This window comes from Struthio camelus, chromosome 19, assembly GCF_040807025.1.
Source record: "Struthio camelus isolate bStrCam1 chromosome 19, bStrCam1.hap1, whole genome shotgun sequence".
NCBI lineage: Eukaryota > Metazoa > Chordata > Aves > Struthioniformes > Struthionidae > Struthio > Struthio camelus.
In genome coordinates, this window is record NC_090960.1 from 488,688 (window position 1) to 509,873 (window position 21,186).

The 21,186-nt window shown below is 67.5% G+C and overlaps 3 protein-coding genes across 15 annotated transcripts; 1 reads left to right on the plus strand and 2 right to left on the minus strand.

The window, feature by feature from the left end:
- The first annotated feature begins 23 nt into the window (after positions 1 to 23).
- Positions 24 to 2,780, plus strand: ARL16 (ARF like GTPase 16). Of its 2 annotated transcripts, XM_068914164.1 has the most exons (6): positions 24 to 121; positions 842 to 900; positions 1,007 to 1,120; positions 1,446 to 1,561; positions 1,654 to 1,736; positions 1,834 to 2,012. In XM_068914164.1, the coding sequence occupies exons 1-5, from the start codon at positions 43 to 45 to the stop codon at positions 1,730 to 1,732; spliced, it is 447 nt and encodes a 148-aa protein (XP_068770265.1). In that variant the 5' UTR covers positions 24 to 42; the 3' UTR covers positions 1,733 to 1,736; positions 1,834 to 2,012. The 2 variants fall into 2 exon arrangements, with proteins under 2 accessions (XP_068770265.1, XP_068770264.1); XM_068914163.1 differs by lacking the exon at positions 1,654 to 1,736 and having other exon boundaries at positions 1,834 to 2,780.
- On the minus strand, positions 2,733 to 8,712 carry LOC104140207 (uncharacterized). 9 transcript variants are annotated; one of them, XM_068914161.1, is made up of 8 exons: positions 7,875 to 8,712; positions 7,288 to 7,361; positions 6,548 to 6,650; positions 6,231 to 6,429; positions 6,082 to 6,116; positions 5,344 to 5,476; positions 4,874 to 5,044; positions 2,733 to 4,143 (listed from the first exon to the last, which is right to left on the minus strand). In XM_068914161.1, exons 6-8 carry the CDS (start codon positions 5,470 to 5,472, stop codon positions 3,451 to 3,453), a joined length of 993 nt encoding a protein of 330 aa, XP_068770262.1. In that variant the 5' UTR covers positions 5,473 to 5,476; positions 6,082 to 6,116; positions 6,231 to 6,429; positions 6,548 to 6,650; positions 7,288 to 7,361; positions 7,875 to 8,712; the 3' UTR covers positions 2,733 to 3,450. The 9 variants fall into 9 exon arrangements, with proteins under 9 accessions (XP_068770262.1, XP_068770263.1, XP_068770260.1 ...); XM_068914162.1 differs by having other exon boundaries at positions 6,548 to 6,653; positions 7,288 to 7,527; XM_068914159.1 differs by lacking the exon at positions 6,231 to 6,429 and having other exon boundaries at positions 7,288 to 7,353; positions 7,996 to 8,712.
- Positions 8,713 to 11,269: 2,557 nt separating this feature from the next.
- On the minus strand, positions 11,270 to 20,824 carry TMC6 (transmembrane channel like 6). Of its 4 annotated transcripts, none has more exons than XM_068914165.1 (21): positions 20,270 to 20,821; positions 18,964 to 19,094; positions 18,463 to 18,587; positions 18,073 to 18,204; positions 17,843 to 18,001; positions 17,629 to 17,734; positions 17,450 to 17,546; positions 16,734 to 16,988; positions 16,364 to 16,545; positions 16,138 to 16,282; positions 15,677 to 15,832; positions 15,330 to 15,505; positions 15,131 to 15,212; positions 14,937 to 15,034; positions 14,693 to 14,788; positions 13,839 to 13,914; positions 13,448 to 13,581; positions 12,828 to 13,004; positions 12,569 to 12,647; positions 12,295 to 12,373; positions 11,270 to 11,807 (listed from the first exon to the last, which is right to left on the minus strand). In XM_068914165.1, exons 2-20 carry the CDS (start codon positions 19,017 to 19,019, stop codon positions 12,302 to 12,304), a joined length of 2,403 nt encoding a protein of 800 aa, XP_068770266.1. In that variant the 5' UTR covers positions 19,020 to 19,094; positions 20,270 to 20,821; the 3' UTR covers positions 11,270 to 11,807; positions 12,295 to 12,301. The 4 variants fall into 4 exon arrangements, 3 of the variants coding, with proteins under 3 accessions (XP_068770266.1, XP_068770268.1, XP_068770267.1); XM_068914166.1 differs by lacking the exon at positions 11,270 to 11,807 and adding an exon at positions 11,911 to 12,098 and having other exon boundaries at positions 20,270 to 20,822; XM_068914167.1 differs by lacking the exon at positions 20,270 to 20,821 and having other exon boundaries at positions 18,964 to 19,778.
- Between the last annotated feature and the right edge of the window lie 362 nt (positions 20,825 to 21,186).

The window sequence follows — 21,186 nt, forward strand, 5'->3', positions numbered from 1 at the left end:
CGGCTTCCGGCTTCCGTCGGCGGGGCGGGGCGGGGCGGGGGCATGGCGGGGGGGCGGCCGCCGTGCCTGCTGCTGGGGGCGGCGGGCGTCGGCAAGAGCCTGCTGGTGAAGCGGCTCCAGAATATCCCGGGCGCCGGGGGCGGGGGGGCCGGGGCAGGGCGCGTCCGGAGTGTCTAGGACGCGGCTGTCCGGGCTGTGGGTGTCCAGGGTGCCGGGGGGGGGGGGTGGTGTCCGGGCTGTGGGTGTCCAGGGTGCCGAGGGGGGTGTCCGGGGTGTCCGGGCTGTGGGTGTCCAGGGTGCCGGGGGGGGGGGTGGTGTCCGGGCTGTGGGTGTCCAGGGTGCCGGGGGGGGGGGTGTCCGGGCTGTGGGTGTTCAGGGTGCCGAGGGGGGTGTCCGGGGTGTCCGGGCTGTGGGTGTCCAGGGTGCCGGGGGGGGGGTGGTGTCCGGGCTGTGGGTGTCCAGGATGCCGGGGGGCGGGTGTCCGGGGTGTGGGTGTCCAGGGGGCCGGGGGGGGGGGTGGTGTCCGGGCTGTGGGTGTCCAGGGTGCCAGGGGGGGTGGTGTCCGGGGTGTGGGTGTCCAGGGTGCCGGGGGGGGGGTGGTGTCCGGGGTGTCCGGGCTGTGGGTGTCCAGGGGGCCGGGGGGGTGGTGTCCAGGATGCCAAGGGGGATGCGACTGTCCGGGCTGTGGGTGTTCAGGATGCCGAGGGGGATGGGGGTGTCCGGGCTGTGGGTGTCCAGGATGCCGGGGGCGGGGATGCGGGTGTCCGGGGTGTCCCACCGGTCCCGGTGCTGTGGGCGCGCTGCCATGTGCCCTTCCGGCTGGTCCTTAACCTGCCTGCACAGCTGAGCTCCAAGGAGGGGGCCAAGGGCCTGGGCGAGCCCCCGGCCACACTGCCGACGGTACGTGGGTCAGCTGGCAGGCATAGCTTGCTGGCTGGGGCTCAGTTGGGCCCCGGAGCTGGTTGTCGGCAGGGGTGCAGCCAGCGCAGTGTCTCCTAACCTGCAGGTGGGCACGAATCTGACGGACCTGTTGGTCCAGAGGAAGATCACGATCCGGGAGCTGGGGGGGTGCATGGGCCCCATCTGGCCCAGTTACTACGGAGATTGCAGTGCCGTCCTGGTGAGTGGCATCCCCCACCCCTGGCTTTGGAGCGTGGCCTTGTCATCAGGTGTGCTGCAGGAGCCCTGCACTGAGTCACCACTCTGCGGGGAGGACCCATCCAACAAGGGGCTGATGGTGCTGGGGAAGGGCGACCTTGTGCCTGGGGGCTCTAGGCTGGGCCCTGCTTTGCTGCAGGGGTTCAGACCCCCTTGGTTTTGTCCTGTGTTGCAATTTCCTCCTGTCTGTGCTCTGATTTGGATCTGTCCTGGTGTGAGGGGTTTCCAGCTGCTGCAGCATCCTCGGCTGCATCCCTCACAAGCCCTTTTGCCTTCTGTTTCTCCAGTTCATGATTGACGCTGCCAACCCCACCCAGGTCTCCTCGTCCTGCATTCAGCTGCTGTCCCTCCTCTCTGCAGAGCAGCTCGCCTCCGTGTCTGTGCTGATCCTCTTCAATAAGATGTAAGGAGAGACCTCTGCCGGGAAAATGCCAGGTTGGGGGCAGGCATGGCAGGAGCGTCGAGGGCCTATTGTGGCTCCTATGTCATTTCCAGACAGGTGATGCCTGAGGAAACCTACCATGCTCTGGAGGGTGGCAGCTGTGCTTTGCTGCACTTCCTTCAGACCAACTGAGCAGGTTGACAGGGTTGGGAAGGAAAGGGTCGTCACGAGCAGTGGGCTAATGCAGCCTCCACTTTTTCCTCCTTTTCCCCCGCCCTCATTCCTGGCTGCAGTGATCTGCCCTGCTACATGTCACTGGTGGAGATGAAGTCGCTGTTCCGCATGCAGGACATTGTCTCCTGCGCAACGCAGCCCATCACGATGGTGGAGACCAGCGCCCGCGATGGCACCGGCCTGCCTGACGTCCTGCAGTGGCTTCAGGCCACCCTCCGAGATCCCAGCTGACCCCGAGCCCTGCCATTCCTCGGCTGTCTGGGCTAAGGAAAGGATTTGTGGCAGCTCACACTTAGCCTGTCACCCAGATGGGGCTCCAGGGACTGAAGGAGGTGGCTGGAACAGCTGCCTGCAGCTGTGAGTAGGGCTGAGGGCAATGACACGGGCTGATGGTAGGAAATAGCTCTTTGAGACGTCACAGTAAAACTATGAAGCCTCAAGACTTCCTCCGTGTTATCCATATTGGCAGTTGTCCTGTGACGGTGGGGGTGGAAAGTCCTGCCTTTCACAGGAAGGATGAGCAGGAATCTCAGAGACCAGACTCTCCTTTCTGCGTCAATCCATCCTTAGCCCCTTCTAAGGCAGAGCTCTGCCTTCAAGCTCTCCTGCCAGGACTGCTGCAGTGCTCCCAGACTCCCCTCTGTGGGGTTAGGGGGGGCAGGTGGATCAGGTCAGTCCCTGCCCTGCTCTTTTTTTGGGGCTGGAGTGGACTGTCCATGTCACTCATCTGCCCCAGATTCTGGAGTCCATCTGCAAGTAAAACCCTGCTGAGGAGTTACAACAAGCAAAAGCCCACAGCCAGTTTAAAGAAAAGCATACAGCTCTTGTCTCCAGAGGTAGTGCTGTATCTTGCAAGAGCAGAAAACTATAGGCTTTGGATCTGTGTAAAGATGAAAGATAAGGGCTTCATGGAGGCACAGTCTCTGCTGCAAATCAGCAGGTACACAATGAAAAACTATGTAAACATGTTGTTTATTTACATAGATTAAAAGCAACAGGAATCCCATGTACTGGAGTGCAACAAGTGGCAAAGGGGTATCCCCAGCACGGCACTGCTCGCAGGGACGTGGGAACTGTGCTCCCTCGTGCTGGTGACAATTTGAAGGCTCTGTACGTTCAGCTGCCCTCGCCTCGCCTCTTTCCGTGTCCAGAGAGCCCGTTCACGTGAGCTCGTAGCCCAAGCTTGGAAGCAGCATACAGGCAAGGAGGGGAGAGGGGCTGCCTGTGTGTTCTCTAGAGCTGCACTGGGGCCCTGTGGAACAGGAGAGGTGGTCGCAGTGCTTGTAGGCAGTGGGGCAAGCGCCAGCAGCCCGGCACTCACAGAAGCACAAGCCGTGGTGCTTCCAGGCCTCCGCGGCTCCTGTGTCCTGCTGTGCCTTGCAGAGGGTGGCAGGATGGGGGGAAGTGCGGTGGTGAGGTGGTTACACAGCTCCTGGCTTGAAGACTGAGCGTCTGCACAGTTGTGTGCTGCTCTGTGTGCAGGTCTCCTGCTGGCTGCTTTTGCCCCCATGCCTTGTGCCAGCCAAAGCGTGCTGGGGTGACCATGGGCAGTGTGTGGAAAGACTGGGGCAGGAGGGAGTTGTCACAGGCTTGAGCAGGCTCTGCTGCAGCAATGCCCTAACCCGGGAGGTCTCAGGAGCTGCAGCAAGTGCCAGTCTGCGGCTGCTTCTCAGCACTCACTCATGCTCAAAAAACTGGAGAGACTGGTGAGGAAAATTGCTTTCTTGAAGCAACTGAATGAGCCGATTTCTAAAATCTTCCTCCATGAAGGCTGTAAAATTTTGCTCAATGGACATGTATGTGTTTGGCGTCAGGGACGCATGTGTTGAGACAACTCTTTCCTGCAGCCCCTGGACGCCCAACAGCAGGTTGCTCAAGCTCTCGTTCTCAGCGCAGTTCCCGTGTGGCCACAGGGGCTTCTTGGCATCATCTAGGGGTGGCCGAAAGTCCACATTTTGGAACATCTTGTTGCAAATCAGACAGGGTTGTTTTTCCTTGAATTCTCCTTTATGGTACCAGAAAGCCCGGCTCTGCACTCCGTCAGGGAAAACAACGGCCAGCCCATACTTTGCATTATACACCGCAAAGGCCACTGCCTTGTGCCATGTTCTCATGCACGACACGCTAATCATGATCTCCCTCTCCACCCTCCCCTTGCATGAGAGGGATGCTCCAAAGAAGAGAGGGGAACCTGTTCCTTCCTGGACATCACTGTAGAAGCTGTGAGCCACAACTGCAGCTCTGAAAGTGAATTCAGAGGGCTTCAGAGCAGGTGTTCCATCCTCCATGGCTTTTTGCAGAGCTTCATTAAATTTTATCAAGAAGGCCTCCATCTTCTCTTTGGTGCTGCAGCCTGCTTCTTTTGTGCCCTGTGAACAGACGCAGCTATTTATAAAGACCTAGCTCACCTCTTTTGCTCCTGGAGAAAAAGCAAGACTCTTCACTAGAAGCAGATAAGCAGATGACTGTAGTTTTGAAGAATAAAGCAGCCCTGCTTCAGAAATAGTCCTCTATCTCATAAGACGCTTCAGCACCAGCTGGTCAGCTCACAGTGACTTAGAAGTTCCAAGAGAGATAAACCCCTAAAAACAGGACTCTAACTTAACAATTTGGGGAGCATTTAATGAAATGATAGATGGGTTGGGTTGGATTTGAGACCCTGAGACAGAAATGGATAAATCAGGGCTTCTCTCTTGAAATGCTTTCTAGTAGCAACCTGCCTTTGCAGTGGTACTGGTGCAATTTGAAAACAAGGCCAATTGCTTGCTGCGGGATCTGGGCTAGTTGCTGACATTCTGAGGGAAGTGTTGCAGCCACCAAAGGGACAGCACAGTGGCCAAATAAACTCTGTGTGCAGAGAGTGGTGGGGCGGCAGCAAGCGCGCTAACCTGTGGAAACTGCTCAGCCTGCAGGAGTTTCTCCCAGATGCAGAGCGCTCACCCTGTCCATCCGGGGCATCCCGCTTGCATGGCGGCCAGATTGACCCGGGCGTCCCTGCAGCTGCCTGGGGTTTATATCACACCTCCACCTGGCCTGAACGCCTGGCTCCAGCCAAGCTGCTTCCCGAGCAGGGCTGTAGGGGGGCACGAGAATACTTACGAACTCCAGCAGGATGGAGTACGGCGTCATGCTGGGGAGGTGGGTGCCGCACTGGTCAAACGGTCTGGGGAAGCGCGCCTGCAGCGCCGTGCAGAGGCTCGGCTCTAGGAACTCCGAGGGGGCTACCGGGATCCTGTGCACTTTTCCGAAGAAGAACACCGCGTGCAGCACCTTTGGTGAGCAGAGACCGGCGGGTCTGATTCGCACCTCTTGCTGGGCGCTCGCCGCCCCCAGCGTGGGCATCACGGGGCAGCTGCAGCCTCTTTGCAGGCATGCGGAGCCCTTCCTCAGTCCACTGCGCTGTGCTGCTCATCGCCCCAAGCCCCCCTGCTCCTCGGCTGCCTTGCCCGGCCCCTTTCTCCCCTGCTGTGCCCCAGCCACCTTCTCCACACCGGACACCGGCTCCCAGCACCTGCCTCTCCCGGCCGGGGTGCACGCAGAGCCACAGCAGCCAAGGCGGACGCACTGACCTTCTCCACATATCTGTTCACAACGTCTCTGGGTTTTCTCCAAACACACATCAAAGCCAAGAATTCCTTGATGAAGACAAACCCGCTGATCCGTAAGTGGCTCCTGGAACGCTCTTCCTGTTCCGCCATCACCCTGCGAGAGCCCGGAGGAGCGGGTGTCCGTGGAGCTGCAGGAGCTGCGTCCCCAGGGCGGGTCTGGGCCGGGGTCTCCCAGCCAGTACGGACCCATCCCACTGCCACTGCCCTCACCGGTGACGGGACAGCGTCTTCCCAGGCCTCCCGCGGAGCTGTTGGGGCCGTCCCGGCCCCAGGCCCATGCTCCCACCCTGGGGCACTGCAGGAGGCTGGTGCCTGCCCGCGGTCCTGACGGGCACAGCAGCAGCATGGGGCACTGCCGTGTGCTGAGGGCCCCGGCACCAGTCCCCAGCTGGAGGGGGAAGCTGCCTGCTGGCAGCCCCTTTGCTGGGGCAGAGGCAGAGGTGGGCTGCACCGGAGCCCGGCCCCAGCCGAGCGCCTCGGCTGCTCTCCGGCCGGGAGCCTGGTGCAGGGGCAGTTGGGCAGGGATGGGAGCGGGTCCGAGGAGGGGGTGCAGCCTGTCCAGCAGGCAGGGCACGGGAAGGGCCTTCCCGCTGCAGCTGCGTCTCCCCATCGTCGGGCTGTGCTGGGAGCAGGCTGCTCTGGGCGGGCAGGATTCCCTGCAGCCCTATAAAAGCTGTAAGAGGCGATCGCTGCCCTTACCTCTGTTGGTTCCTGCGTGCAACGTGGTCTGGTATCTGCGGGAAGAAGAGCAGGGACAGATGATGCGATGTGGAGCTGCGGGAAGAGCAGCCCTGCAGCCCCGACGCGACGCTCTGCAAGGCAGACGCAGGTGCGGGAGCGGAGCTTACAGCTCGTGGCTGCACTGGCTGTGTTTACCGCGCACGCCATGGTGCACGCGGCTCCCAGTGCCAGCGGCCAAGCCCTGCGGCATGGCTCCATCTACGGGAGCTGGGCGTACAGGAACACCTGCATCGCCTGCCAGGCGGCTCCCTGGCATCCGGTGCCCCGTGGCTGTGCGCGTTGGGGAAATCTGATGTCCCGCAGCATCTGCAAACATGGCATCACGAGCGCCTGCTGGCCAGGGTGCTCCTGGGCAGCAAGGGATGGTCCCCAGGTGGAAACATCCCTCCCTGCCGCCTGGAGAGAGGGGACGGCCCTTGCTCACCAGGTCTCGGTTCAGGGGGTCCATCGGGATTTGGAGCCTGGTACCACAGAGGCTGCGTCCTGGTCTGCACAGGCTTGAGGGAAACGGCCAGCAAAACCCTGCTCTGCTGGGAGGGAGGGAAGCCGGAGTCACCCGTCTGCGAGAGGAGCCCCCGCCATGCTGCAGCGGAGGCCAGCTCCCGCCTCCCCGTCCCCGGGCGCCCAGCGCAGCGTGCCGGGCAGGAGCCGCGTGGCACGGCCGTTTGCTGGGCAGCGCCGTGCCCTGCGCCTGGAGGGGCTCATCCGCCCGCTCCTGCAGCCTGGGACAGGGCAGCGGCAGGACCCGCCATGGCAGCGGGCGAGCAGGAGCGGTGGCTGCCCTGGCGCGGAGACCCCATGGCCCCCTCTGCCCAGCGCACGGAGCTGCTCCAGCCCTGGATCGAGTGAGCGATTCCCTGCCGGGGCCTCTCACCCTCCAGCTGCAGGGGAAACTCCACCATGGTCTCCAAGCCCCGAGCCCCCAGGAGGGTCTGGGGACTCTTTCCTGCTCCCTGTCCCCCGGGAGGGCTGCTGTGGGCATGGTCACATCACGGCCGGAGCCAGTGTGAGCCTGTGCAGCAAGGCTGGGATCGGCGAGGCTGAGTAGGGACGTGCACAGCCTTCGGCAGAGACATTGCCGTCGTGCCCGCTTGCTGTCCTCCCAGGGCTCACAGGGAAATCAGAGGTGACACAGGTGAAGATACCACGAGAAACAGGACTTACCTGGCAGAGGTGAAGAAGCCTCGAAGCCCGCCTTGCCGTCAGCTCTCGAGCCACCGAGTCCAAAGCCTATGGTACTTAATGGAGATGCCCAGTTCCCGGATTGCCATCAGCACTTGTGCAGTGCTTGCACGGCACCACCTGCAGCCTGACCTTGAAAGCTACCTGTCCCTGCCCCTGGGACGCAGCCACCAAGGAGCACGAGTGCCAGGAGGAGGTCAGCAGCTGGTACCGCCGCACTGCCTGCCCAGGGATGCAGACCGGGTTGGCGCCGTCCCAACGGGCGGCACGACGCCAGCCGCATCCCGAGCACCGGCACCTGCCCGCGCCGCCGTTCTGCAGAGCCGCCCGGGAGCCGGGCTGCTTCGCTCTGCTGGGGAGTGAGCAAAGCCAGAGGAGGGCGGCAGCAGCGCAGCCGCGCACGGCCGAGGAGCCCCGTGCGGGAGCTGGCCGAGAGCAGCGCAGGGAGGCCGGGTGCCACCAGCTTCACACCCGCCCGCCCACCCCGGTGCCTTTGTTGACACCTGCACCATCTCCTGCCGCCCCTGCCAGAGCTCCCTGCTCGCCCCGCAGCAGCTCAAAGCAATTACCTCTGCTCCCACCACGAGCGATCTTCCGTTTAAAGGCACTTCCAAGCTGCAAAAAGACCCCCCAGCCCTAGAGCAGCTGCCCTTTCCCCACCCAAAGGATCCCGCAGGAAGCTCAGGAGACCTTTGCTAGAACCCGGCACCTCTCGCTCCCGCTGGGGCCTGTGGCGCCCAAGGGGAAGTGCCGGAGACCAGAGGAGGCAGGAGGAGCCGTGCTGGGAAGCAGCCAAGCTCCGTCATTCACTTTCGTTTCTCTGTAAACGAAACTCAGCCCCAGCCATCCTGGGTGGGGACAAACTACCAGCCCCGCTACGCCCAGAGCTGGGAGCGCTCCCGCAGCCCGCACCCCCGCGCCAGCACCCGTGACCCCAGCAGCTGGCGGCGCGGGGGAGTGGGGCGTTGAGCTCCCACTGCCGGCTCCCAGCTACCGCGTTTGTGTTACAGATGCGTCGCAGAGGTCCCCGCAGACGTAACCTGCACCCTTGCGCTGCACGTGTGTTTTAAAGGGATGAGGTCTGCAAGGTGTCCTAACCCGCTGCTGTCTCAGCACGCTGCGTGGTCTCCCCCACCTCCGAGGAGCTGGCAGGCGGATGGCCCTAGCGAGAGAGCGGCAGGTTTGCCACGGCCACTGAGGGCCCCGGTGGCATACAGCACCCGCCAGCGCCTCAAACACGGGCAATGGGAGGCAATGGGACGAGGGTGCCCACACTACTGACAGCGGGACTGGGACACAGGAGCCTGGCTGCTCCGATGGGTTCACATGCCTGAAGCAAGGACAGGTTCGGCTCTACTGTTTTTAACAAACCATACCGGTTTGTATGAAGTAATTTCTGAAGCCCTTCTTGTTCTGTTGTCAGTTACGATAGGGAGGCAGGAGCAGCCCCTTCTGGCGTGTCTAAAAGGCAGCTAGTATCTCAAGGGAACCAAGTGTTGGTCACGCACAGAACACAGGTGGAACATAGCATGTCAAGGGCAGAGGATGTTTTTATCTTTACTTCTTTATACTGTAAGGTACCTCTGAAGCAAATTAGCGTATGCTTAGAAGAAACTACATCTCAGAACATAACTTGAAAACTTTTACAGCCTTGAGAAATGCAACTCTAAGAATAATTTTGCCATGAATCATCTGTGTATTTACCCCTGACTTCTCCCTGCCCCATAATTTGGGCCACACAGTCACATCCAGCATCACTCAGGCTTAAGGAAGCAAGTCAAGAAGACTCTGAAACTCATTCTTTCCTCTCTTAATGAAATCATCAGCGCTCTGTCTGATCTTCTGGATCTCTGGGTCTTTACCCCGCTCCTCTTCACTCTGTTGGAACAGTAACCATGGAGCTGTTAGGACCTGAAGTAGGTGGGTTTCATTTAGGAATCTGTGGAGCAGCGTTAAGTTCCTGGCTACCCCCATATGTCCAAGCCATGTCTTTCCAAGGCAGGAGGACTGCCCGTTTTACCCAGCTTACCAGGGGCGCCAGGTGCTCTGCGCAGAGGTAGACCTCCTTCCCCAAGAGCTGGAGTCCTATCTCCAAGAACTCAGCGAGGCTCTCGGCAACCTTGTGCAACGCTTCTTCCTCGTACGCGTAAACCCCACCACCCTCCGCCAGCAGGATGACGAGCTGCTGCCCTGTGGCCAGACAGGGCACGTTGTCCACCGTGCCGACCACCACCATCCTGGTGGGCTGCGGCAGGTAGAGGTTCTCGCAGCACTCCAGCAGGTAATCCTGCCCCTCGTGGAACGTCCCCTCCAGGCCGCCGACCCGCAGGGAGAAGCTGGGCTGCATCTTAAAGGGAATTATCTGGCCTTTGTGTTTTTCTACATTACCAGAAACCTTTTCAAGGCTGAGGTCTGAGGGGGGGAAAAAACAAACATATATAAGAAAAAAACCCAGAAACCGATATCCTGAGGCAGCCACCTCATCGCGCCCCGCTGACCCCTCTCGGCTCACGCCGCCTCGGCAAGAGCGGCGAGCGCAGGCCGGGGGCCAACCCTCCGCTTCCGACAGCTCGGGCCCAGCAGGGCCGCGGCCGCCGCCGGCCGGGACTCACCGTGCGCCTTCCCGGTGCCGTTGGCGGTGCCGCAGGGAGCGCAGACCCTGGAGGGGAGGGGGGAGCGCCTGAGCAGGGGCCGCGACGGGCTCCCCTCGGCGGTCCGGGTCCGGGGCCAGGTCCGCCCGTTCCCTTCCGTTCCCAATCCCGGTCTCGGTCTCGGTCCCGGCCCGTTCCCTTCCGTTCCTAATCCCGGTCTCGGTCCCGGCCCGTTCCCTTCCGTTCCTAATCCCGGTCTCGGTCCCGGCCCGTTCCCTTCCGTTCCTAATCCCGGTCTCGGTCCGTTCCCTTCCGTTCCTAATCCCGGTCTCGGTCCCGGCCCGTTCCCTTCCGTTCCCAATCCCGGTCTCGGTCCGTTCCCTTCCGTTCCTAATCCCGGTCTCGGCCCCGGCCCGTTCCCTTCCGTTCCTAATCCCGGTCTCGGTCCGTTCCCTTCCGTTCCTAATCCCGGTCTCGGTCCCGGCCCGTTCCCTTCCGTTCCTAATCCCGGTCTCGGCCCCGGCCCGTTCCCTTCCGTTCCTAGTCCCGGCCCCGGCCCCGCCCGTTCCCTTCCGTTCCTAGTCCCGGCCCCGGCCCCGCCCGTTCCCTTCCGTTCCTAGTCCCGGTCCCGGTCCGTACCTCCGCCCGTTGACCCACCAGCGCTCCGGCGACATCGCGGCACCCCGCCGCCGCCCCTGCAGCCCCCAACCCGGCAGCCTCGGAGCCGCGCAGGCACTGCCGGGGATTCCCCCCTCCGGCCCCGTCCGCTCCGCCGGCCCCGCCCCCAGGTCCCGTCCGCTCCGCCGGCCCCGCCCCCAGGCCCCGCCCGCTTCGACGGCCCCGCCCCCAGGTCCCGCCCGCTCCGCCGGCCCCGCCCCCAGGCCCCGCCCGCTTCGACGGCCCCGCCCCCAGGTCCCGCCCGCTCCGCCGGCCCCGCCCCCAGGCCCCGCCCGCTTCGACGGCCCCGCCCCCAGGCCCCGCCCGCTCCGCCGGCCCCGGCCCCGCCAGACCAGCCCGCCCCCGCCCCCGGCCCCGGCCCCGCCCCCGGCGGGCGGTGCCCAGAAGCGCCCGCAAAACAAGGAAACGACCAGGCTGCGTCGGCGCCGATAACCCGGCCTGGTCCGGCCCGGTCCGGCCCTGCCTGGAGCCGGGGCGGGGCCGGGGCCGGGGCCGGGACCCCCCCCCCTTACCCGGCCCGGCCCGGCCCTGCCTGGAGCCGGGACCGGGACCCCCCGCCCCGCCCGGCCTCGGCGCCGATAACCCGGCCCGGCCCCGGGGCTGCCCTCCCCTCCCCGGAGCCGGGACCGGGACCCCCCGCCCCGCCCGGCCTCGGCGCCGCCGCCGACCCGCTTCTGCCCCAGCAGCTCCGGACCCCCCGGCTCTCCGGCACAGGAGCGTTTTTAATAGGCCGTTGCGGCCGGGGAAGGGGAGCCGCCCGCAACGAAGCCCCCGGCGCCCCGGCAGTGCGCTGCGCGGCCGGAGCCCGTCCCGCCGACGGCGGCCGCGCTGCAGGAAGGCGGCTGCCCGCCGAGGCCTCCTGCCCCGGCCTCGGCCCTGCTCCCGCTGGGCCCGGCGTGGGGACGCAGCGGGCAGAGCTCCCTTCGGACAGCCACCGCCCCTGCCCCAGTTCCTGAAGGGCCTCTGAAAAGAGCCCGGAGGCCGTCGTTCCCCGGGCTGGGCGCGGAGTTTGCAGCTCTCTGCTGACAGCAGCCGCGCGCCGTGCAGCCGGGCCCGGGCCCTGGTCCGGCGCGTCCCGGCGCCGCAGAGGTGGGAACGCTGCACGCCTGCTGGAGGGGGCTCCTGGCTGCCGCGAGCCGGTGGAGGGGATGCTTCCCGCGCCCCACCGCCCTGGTGCGCCCAGTGCCGTGCTGCGGTCCAGGGGGACCGGATCTGCTCCTTCCTGGGGACTCCCTGATGTGGAGAGGAGAGATACGGCCCCTGTGAGTCCCCGGGGGTTATTGCCAGGGCAGAGATCGCAGCCCCACGCTGAAAGGGGAGATGGGGCTCTTTACCTGTCCCTGTCCCCCTCCTCCCAGTCCCGCGGGGATGCTGGTCCCTGCTCCAGTCCCTGCTCCAGTCCAGTGCTGGCTCTGTTGGTGGCCGGGCAGCGGCACTGGGGAAGCGTCCCCCGGGTCTGGGGCGGCCTGGAGCAGGGCTTGCCCCCCGCACGTGGCCCTGCGACCCCGAGCTGCCGCGCCAGCCCTGCCAGCAGAGCGAGGGGAAATGTCGCCTTGCCCCCGGCCTCCCGAGCTCCCCACCGCAGCTGCGTGGTGCCCCGGCTCCCCACCGCCCGCCCGCGCTCCGCCGCGCCAGGGCCAGCACGGGCCGCCCGCGTCCGCGAGCGGGGAGCCCCCGGGACGAATCCCCACGCGCGCTCCTGAGCTCCCCGGCCCCTCACCTGCGGCTCAGCTGCGTCTCTCTCTCTGCTCGTAAACGGAGTGAAGCTTCTGGATGAGAAATATCTTATCTTCTCCCTCCTGCAGCAGCAGACATTGCAGTGAGCAGGAGCAGGGGATGTGCTCCTGCTCCTCTTAAGGGGCAGCGCTGGCCAACAGAGCTCGAACCCAAATCCAGCCGTGCCTGGGGCTCCCGAGCCAAGGTGCAGAGCAGCAGAGAGCTGCGGGGACACGGGGCTCGAGCCACGCACGGGGCGGCACACAGAGCTCACTCACGTTGGCGATCTGCTCCTTCAGCAGGCGGATGATTCTCCGCTGGCCCTTCACCACCTGGATGTTGAAGTAGATCATGGTTCTGCAACGACAGGCTCGAGTGAGACAGTGGCACTGGGGCCAGGGGATGCTGTGCTCCTGGCCCCAGACCAGGGCGACACCCCAGCCCCAGCCCCCTGCTCAGGCCTGTGGCACTGACAGTGACCCCCCCCCCCCCCCCAATATGGACCCGGTTTCAGCATTGGCATCACTCCCTACTCACAGCAGGACTCCAGACACGACGAAGAAGAAGAAGGTGTTCTCCACGAGGTACTGGTAGATCCAGGTAAACCAGGTGATGTTTGGGTTGGACTTCTCCAGCAAGCGCACCCAGGTCTTCCCTGACTCGTAGATGGTTTCCAGCCCCTGGAATGGACCACAGGTTTCCGATGGCTTCACCCTGAGTGGACAGAGCGCAGGCGTCAGCGGGCACTGTTCTGTGTGGGGGACTGTCAGGCTCTGCACATCTACAGGGCTAGCAGCCCCTACCCCTAACTCGGGGCATGACTCTGACCCACATTCCCAGGCCTCCACGGTCCACGCTTGGCCCTGCTCCAGGCAGCTGGACAAAGGGGTCCTCACCCCCATGCCCTGCAGTCGGGAACATCTGGAAACAGCTCAACGGCTGGGAGAAGCAGGCACAGCGCAACTGCTGCTGTGCCTTGTGCGACAGCCAGCGCGCGGCCAGTGTTTCGCCGCTGGAGAGAGCGTTTCATGGCTCAGCGCTGGGCGCGACATGCTCTGGAGGAGGCACTGTGTCCCCACGTCCCCACTCCCTGCGCCCGGCTGCCCCGGGCAGCAGGCAGCTCTGCACTGCCAGGCTGTGCCTCATGGGGTACTCACGACCAGATGGTGTAGGAGAGGAAGATGGCTGCACCCAGGAAGGACGGGAAGCACAGCAGGGTGATGAAGACAGTGCTCATATGAGACGCTTGCCAGGGCTTGCTGGGGGACTGGCAGTTTTGCATCAAGCTGGTCTGCAGACAAGGAGCAGTGTGTTACGTGCTGCTGTCTCCTGCGAAGCGACCCCAGGCTGCCTCCCGTCCCGTCCAGAAGGAGCTGAGCCAGCTCAGGGCTACCCTTTCCCCTGCAGCGCCTCTTCCCCCCCGCGGATGGGACCGCTGGCTGCATGGTGCAGCGTTTCTGCGGCACGCTGTGCCAGGGTGCAGTGTGGCTGCGGTGCTGCCCGCCGTGGAGAGCAGCCGGGAGCCACGGGGCATGCGGGGCAGCGCACCTTTTTGATGTAGAACAGCAGCAGCAGCTTCACAATCTGCACAGCCGGCAGGAGCGGTGAAAAGAGGACGCCGAGCCTGGAGAGAAGGAGGAAGATGCGTTTGCCCTGGGCCCTGGAGCAAGCGGTGGTCCCAGCGCAAGGGGGCAGCAGGGCAGCAATGCCAGCTGCCGGCAGGGTCTCGTACAGCCAAGAGCAAGCGCAGGACGCCCAGTGCCAGGTCTGGCTGCGTGACCTGCATCTGGTGGCTCATCTTGCTGAGTGGGGCTGGGCAGCTGCTGAAATCTCACTGACCCCGGTGTGCTTATAGCCCTTGCACTCCCGGATGCTCTGCGAGTGCCAATGCTGCAGCGTGCGTGTGGAGCCCAGCAGGGTGGCGGGAGGCCAGGGCCGCGGGAAGGCAGCGCGGAGGAACGCAGAGCACGTGGAGCAGGCAGGCTGGCAGGGAGCGGGTCTCAGAGCAGCGGGTGCCATTACAGTCCGGACAGACGAGAGGGGCAGCGCGTGCACCCTGGGCTGCTCCTTCCCCCGGGCCTTCAAGGGGACTGGCTGGGCAGGGTGCACCGGAGCGGCACCAAGATGCTCTGCTGAGGACCTGCCTGAGGCTTTCGCCCTGTGCTGCCAAAGCCAGACCTGCCCGGTGCGAGTGAGGGCTTGGCTGTAAGGCGCCAGCACTGAGCGCTGTGACCGAGGTCTGCCGAGCTGCGGGTTTGCCATGTCCTCCCCACGCAGTGCTGGATGTCCCCACGGCCCCACTCAGTGTCACGCGTGCAACTCCGGGCTCGCAGGGGCAAGCTGAGCACTGCGAAGCATTTGCCAGCGAAGCAGCGAGCCGCCCTGGGCTGGAGACATCTCACCAGGTCAGGGTCTGCCCATAGATCAGCTCCAGCACGTTGCGGGCAATATCAAACTCGGGCCTCTGCGTCCGTTTCAGCCTCTTCTCCAAGATCAGCCTGGGGAAGGGAGACGAGCTCTGCTCTGGCGGGGCCGCCGGGGAGGACAACGCAGCCGGTCTCACCCTGAGATGGCCGCAGGGCCTTGGTGCGCCAGGGCAGAGCCGGCCTCACCAAAGAGACCTGGGGCCCTCCTGGGGCACGTTACCTCCAGATCAGCTCCCCGAAGATGGTGTCCAGCAGCGTGAATATGAAGTCCATCACCATGAAGCGGTAGAGGTCCTGCCCCACGCACGTCTCCCAGCACTGCGGAGGCAAGCAGAGGTGGTGGAGGTGGACGCCGAGGCCTCTCACCGGAGCAAGGTGCCCGGCGCCCTGCACCTCCCGTCGGTCCACACTGACCGCTTCTGACGAGCAGACGACTTTGCGGCTGAGCCACTGGTAGCAGAGCAGCCCGAGGACCACCATCTTCAGGATGAGGTTCCTGGGGAGCGGGAGCAGGAGTGGGAGCCTGGCAACGGAGATGCCCTGCGGCCTCTCCCCTGGCCGCATGCCCCGCAGCGCCGCGGGACGCTCCCCCGGCCCCTGCCCGCCGGCCCACCTGCAGATGGCCACGTAGACCTCCAGCACGGGGGAATCCCACTTCTCCCACATCGCCAGCAGGTTGTAGAGGTGGGGCATGGCCGTGTTGATGAGCGACACCACGAGGGGCAGGACCAGCAGGATGGCTTCCTGCTGCCACTCGCTGCCCTCCCGGGGTTGGGGCTCCTGCTGAACCTGGGGAGCAGGTAGCAGGGTGAGCGCAAGTCTCGCAAGGGCTCCCTGTGCCAGGAAAGGGGCTCAGCCCCCCGTGCCCAGCCAGGCACGGAGGAGAGGTGCGATGGGGCTGCCCAGAGGGATTTCCCTGCTCCCTCCCAGGCAACCTCCAGGGCGAGGGGCCACGCTCACCGCGTGCATGTGCTCCGAGAAGTAGTGTATGGCCAGCACGCAGCCCAGCACGGTGCTCAGGGAGAGGCCCCAGGCCAGGAGGCGAACGGTGACGTGCCGCAGCTGCTGGCACAGGCTCCGGGGGCAGGAGCGCGACTGCCGCTCAGCCAGCAGCTCCTGCGAGACACCGGCGTCAGCAGCGCCACCCGGCAGCCTGGGAAGAGGCTCCCGGGCAGCGCGTCCGGAGCAAGGATTTATCCCGCTGCACTGAGGCAGAACCCGGGGGCTGATGGGCAAAGCCGCGGCGTAGGGTTGGGGTGTGTTTGCAGCTGCAGGAGTCCCCGGGCGGCATGCAGGCGCAGGACGCTGAGCCCTGGGGACCGGACGGGTGCCCGCGGACGCCTTTGCCCTGCTGCTGCGGGGCCGCGCCGCGGCCCCGCGCCGCGGCCCCGCGCCGCGGCCCCGCACCGCCCGCGCCTCACCTTCAGCTGGGTGCGGATGTTCTCGCACTGCAGCTTCACCCAGCGCCTCTGGACCACCTTGAAGTCCCAGGCGCAGAAGACTTTGATGGCCAGGTCCCCCGCGGGGCCACCCACGCGGTAGCTCTCCCCAAAGGAGCGGGACATGCTGCAGCGAGGGGGCCGGTGTCAGGGCATCGGGGCCGGTGGCAAGGGGGCGGTGGGTGGCGCGGAGCCACTGCCGGCTCACCTGTACACCAGCAGGATGCAGGTGAGGAAGAAGGAGACCCCGACGGTGAAGATGTAGGCCAGCGGCATGTTGTAGGGCAGCGGGGGGGCCGCGGCGCTGCATTTGGGGCCGGCGGCACAGGGCTCGTTGAGGGTGACGTTGCTGTAGTAGCCGTAGTAGAGCAGCGAGCGGGTGAAGTAGCCCTGCGGAAAAGTGCACGCTGGGGCCCGCGGCTCCCTGCCCGGCCAGGATGGCCGCGCCGGCCCGCGGGGGGACGGAGGCGGGAGCCCGTGGTGCCCCGGGTGCCACAGCAGTGCGGCAGGGCCCGGGAATCGCCCGCAGCAGGGCCCGGCAAGCCCGCAGCAGGCACCGGTGTGCCGGCGGGGCTTACTGCTCCGGTGAGGAGCTCGAGGCCGGTGAAGGGCCGGCGGCTGGCCGGGGCGGGAGGGTAGGCGGCTTGCAGGGCCACCACGAAGACCAGGAGCAGGAGGAACAAGAAGACGTTGAACATGAGGAGCATCTTGAGGAAGAGGAAGTAGGAGAGGACGCTGGAGCCGAAGCGGCTGCCGATCTGCTTCAGGGAGTGCTGCCAGGGCTGCGCGGCGGGGAGCAGGGAGAGGAGCCCGTACCACAGGCCCCGGCAGCCCTGCGGGGAGAGAGCTTGGGAGAGCGCGCCGGGTGCCCGCGTCCCGTCGCCTGCCAGCATCCCATCGCCCGCCCACGTCCCGTGGTGCCCCGTCGCTGTCCCACGGTGTCCCATCACCTGCCCGCATCCCATGGTGCCCCGTCGCCGTCCCGTGGCACCCTGTTGCCCACCCACATCCTGTGGTGCCCTGTCGCTGTCCCATGGCACCCTGTGGCCCACCCACATCCCGTGGTGTCCCATCACCTGCCCGCATCCCATGGTGCCCCGTTGCCGTCCCATGGTGCTCTGTCACCCACCTGCGTCCCGTGGTGCCCCATCACTGTCCCATGGTGCCCATTGCCCGCCCATGTCCCATCACCTGCCGCTGTCCCATGGCGCCCCTGCTACCCCCCGCCCAGGTCCGCGGCACCCCCGGCACCCCCTGCCCGGCCGTGCCTGGCGGCCCCGGCACGCTGACTCACGAGGATGAGGCAGTACTTGGAGCGGCCGCAGGGTGAGAAGGGGGCCCCGCGCCGGGCGCTCTGCCTCGGGGGGCCCTGCTGCCCGCTCAGCTCCCGCCTGCTGGCAGAGACGGGTGTTGGGGGGTGGCTCGGGGCGGTGGGACGGCTCCCGGCACGTGGCTGGAGCGGAGGGGACCCACCTGAGGGCACGTTTCTCCGCCAGGCTGAGGGGCACCGAGAGCAGCACGTGGCTGCGCTGGCCGGGCGAGAGGCTCAGCAGCTCCTTCACCAGCAGCATCCGCTTCTCTGGGGGCGCAAAGCAGGCTGGAGCCGGCCGGGCAGCGGCGGGCCCTTCGCGAGCGCACAGCGGGGACGGTGCCCAGCCCCGCGCGCCCCGGCCCCGGCGGCTCTCACCTTCCAGCGCGGCGCCGGCGGGGTCGGTGTCCGGGTCGTGCTGCCGCAGGCTGGGCCGCGCCGCCCGGCAGAGCTGGTGCAAGGGCGGGCGGCTGCTGCGGCGCCGCAGCCGGGCCGTGCGGTTGCAGTACTGGGAGATGACGGCCCCGCGGCTGCGCCCTGCGGCGGGAGCACGGGGTGAGCGGCGGCCCCGCTCCCGGCCCGGGCTCGGCGGCAGGGCTGGCGCTCACCGATGGTGCGGCTGGGCATGTTGGCGAGGATCCGCAAGGTGGCTGAGGAGCAGCCGGCGTGCTCTTCGCCCCGCGCGGGCTGCGGCTGGCCCGTGGCCCAGGGCTCCGGGGAAGCCGGTCGGGACGGGGGCTCTGGGCAGGAGAGGCAGGACGCAGAGCGGTGAGAGCCGGTGCCCTCGTGGCTGCAGGCGCCGCAGGCTGCCGGGACGCTCCCCCGCGCCCCCAGGGCTGGTCTGCCCCGCCGGCACCGCCGAGCCGCCGGCAGGGCACTCCGAGCGTGCTGGCTGTGGCACAGGCACGACTCGGCCCGGCCCTGGAGACGGCCCCCAGCGGCCCCCGGCCCTGCCTGCCCCGGCGGGCTGCAGCCACGGCCGCGAGAGCAGCATTTACCTCTGCCCCTCGCCTGCATCTCCAGCTCTGCGCCTGCTGCCGCCTCTACCAAGCTGCTCTGCTCCTGGATGAGCTGGTGGAAGGAGGTGTGCATGGCTCCTTCATTGCACGGGCTCGGCTCCTGCCTGCGGGGACGCAGAGGTGGGGACCAGCCTGCCTGGCTCAGGCACAGCTCAGCGCGGTGGCCCAGCAGGGCCCAGCTCCTGCAGCCTCCGAGCCCACCCTCGGGCCGGGGCCCAGGGGACGGAGCCGTGCCAAAGCCCCTGAGCCTGGCCCAGAGCCGGGCTGCGCTGCCCTGTGGCACGGGTAGGAGGCTCGTGCGTCCCCGGCAGCAGGCGCACGAGCCTGCTCTGCTGGGGACGCGGCCCGAGCCCGGGCCGTGCCCGCGCTGCCGAGGGACACGGCACGCTGTCCAAGCGGGCTGCAAGGCTGCGCGGGCTGAGACCTTGCAAGGGCACGGCTTGGGCACAAGCGGGGAGGGCAAAGCAGGCCGGCGCTTACCCGTCGCTCTCGGTGTCCTCAGAGACGCAGAGGGCGATGGCGGGTGGCTGGGACATCGCGCGGGCTCCGCGCAGCTGCCTGGGGCCCGGGGCCGAGCACGTCCGCCGCTGTGCTCCCTCCCACGCGCCGCCCTGCCGCGGCAGAGCAGATTGCCCGTGAGCCCGGCCCCGCGCCGAGCACTGTGGGTGCTCGCCGTCACCCCGGCTCCCACGGGGCACGCGGGGTCCTGCCTGCCCTGGGGACGGAGCCGGAGCCGGAGCGCGGCTGGGCGCCCGGAGGAGCCCGGCAAGTGGGAGCAGGGGGCCCCCTCGAGCCCGGCCCGGAGGGTGTCGGGGGTGTCGTGGCCCCCAGCACGGTGGAGCGGAGCGGAGACACCGAGTCAGCGAGCCGTGACGGGCCAGCGCCGAGGGCAGGAAGGAAGAGAGGAGGGACGAAGGCGGGGGCAGCGAGGAGCGGGCTCTGCAGTGGAAACGCTGCGAGCGCAGCGGGGGACGCGCGGCGCCGCATCCGCATCCGCGCGGCGCTCCCAGGAGCCGGGCCCGGGCCTCGGGCTGCGCAAACAAAGCAGGGCTGCTGGGCGCCGCCGCTGCCGGCCGGGCAGGGGCCAAGGCAGAGCTCCCGGGGCGAAGGGGGGTGCTCAGGGGGTGGGCGCCCCGGCTCTGCCCCTCTTATCAGGCGGGGGACAGACCAACAGCGCCCTGAGGAGCTGCTTGCCCTGAGCTCCCGCGATAAGGCGGCTGCCGCGTCCTGCGGGCAGGGGGCCAGGCCACGCCGGGACGGCGGCGAGGTGGGCAGCGCCGGGCAGGAGCCCCCCGCCCGCGCCCGGCCCGGCAGCGCATCCCCGCGTGGGCTGCCCGCCCCCCCCCGCCCGGCCCGGCCGGGCCCGGTCCCCGGCGCTGCTGCCCCCCACCCCGGCCCGGCCCGGTCCCGCCCGCCGCCCCGGGGCAGGAAGGGTTAAGCGCAGGGATCCCGGCCGGATCCCGCAGCCCGCTCCAGGTGGGGCGGCGAGCACCCCACGGAGACACACGCAGCCCCACGGCGGTGCACGCGGCCCCACGGCGGCGCACGTACCCCCACGGCGGTGCACGTACCCCCACGGCGGCGCACGCGGCCCCACGGCGGCGCACGTACCCCCACGGTGGCGCACGTACCCCCACGGCGGCGCACGTACCCCCACGGCGGCGCCCCGTCACGCCAGGAGGGGCTGGAGCCGCGTCGGGGTCCCGCAGCCGGGCGCGGCAGCGTGGGGGGGGGAAGGGGGGAGCGCGGTCCCGGCCCCCCACGCCCCCCGCCGTCCGGGGCTCACCTGCGGCGGGGGCGCGGCGGGGGGCGCGGTGGCCCCCCCGAGGCCCCGGCTGCGGCCCGGACCTGCCGCAGCAGCTCGAGCGGGGCGCGGCCGGTGCCACAGCTGGTGCTGCCGGGCCGGGCGCAGCCGTGGGGCGCAGCCGTGGGGCGCAGCCGTGGGGCGGGCTGGGCTCTCCCTGCTCCCGCTAGGGCTGGGCCCAGGGCAGCCGGCCCCCCCCCGCCTGGCTGCAGGGAAGCTTGGCAGGAACCTCCAAACTCCTTTGCAGGAAGATGAAACAGGATGTTCCCCCCCCACCCCCGGCTGGGGGGACGCGGCGAGGCCAGGGGAGCTGCGCTGCAGCCTGGGGGAGCTCAGCTGGGGGCGAGCTGAGGCTGGGGAGGTCGAGGCCGGGGGGACGCTGAAGCCTGGAGAGCCGGGCCGGGGGGAGACCTCAAGGCCAGGGGGACGTCGAGGCCCGGAGGAGCCCGGCTGGGGGACGCCGAGGCTGGGGGGACGTTGAGGCCGGGGGGAGGCGGAGGCCCAGAGGAGCCTAGCTGGGGGGACACCGAGGCCTGGGGGGGAGGCTGAGGCCCGGAGGAGCCCGGCCGGGGGGAGGCACTGAGGCCCAGAGGAGCCCGGCCGGGGGGACGCCGAGGCCTGGGGGGGAGGCCGAGGCCCGGAGGAGCCCGGCCGGGGGGGAGGCCGAGGCCCGGGGGAGCCCGGCCGGGGGGGAGGCCGAGGCCCGGGGGAGCCCGGCCGGGGGGGGAGGCCGAGGTCTGGGGAAGAGGCCGAGGCCCGGAGGAGCCCGGCCGGGGGGGAGGCCGAGGCCCGGGGGGGAGGCCGAGGCCCGGGGGAGCCCGGCCGGGGGGGAGGCCGAGGCCCGGGGGGGAGGCCGAGGCCCGGGGGAGCCCGGCCGGGGGGAGGCCCAGGCCCGGGGA

Coding starts and splice junctions, on each gene's coding strand:
- TMC6 (XM_068914165.1), bottom strand. CDS start 19,019: ATGTCCCAGCCACCCGCCATCGCCCTCTGCGTCTCTGAGGACACCGAG. Junction 13,582..13,838: donor TGCTGTTCTACATCAAAAAG/GTGCGCTGCCCC, acceptor CCTTGTCTGCAG/ACCAGCTTGATGCAAAACTG. Junction 13,005..13,447: donor CTCTCCTACACCATCTGGTC/GTGAGTACCCCA, acceptor CTGTCCACTCAG/GGTGAAGCCATCGGAAACCT.
- LOC104140207 (XM_068914159.1), bottom strand. CDS start 6,571: ATGGACCCCCTGAACCGAGACCTG. Junction 5,045..5,343: donor TGAACAGATATGTGGAGAAG/GTCAGTGCGTCC, acceptor TGCTCACCAAAG/GTGCTGCACGCGGTGTTCTT. Junction 4,144..4,873: donor ACTCCATCCTGCTGGAGTTC/GTAAGTATTCTC, acceptor GTCTGTTCACAG/GGCACAAAAGAAGCAGGCTG.
- ARL16 (XM_068914163.1), top strand. CDS start 43: ATGGCGGGGGGGCGGCCGCCGTGCCTGCTGCTGGGGGCGGCGGGCGTC. Junction 122..841: donor GCTGGTGAAGCGGCTCCAGA/ATATCCCGGGCG, acceptor ACCTGCCTGCAC/AGCTGAGCTCCAAGGAGGGG. Junction 901..1,006: donor CCCCGGCCACACTGCCGACG/GTACGTGGGTCA, acceptor CCTAACCTGCAG/GTGGGCACGAATCTGACGGA.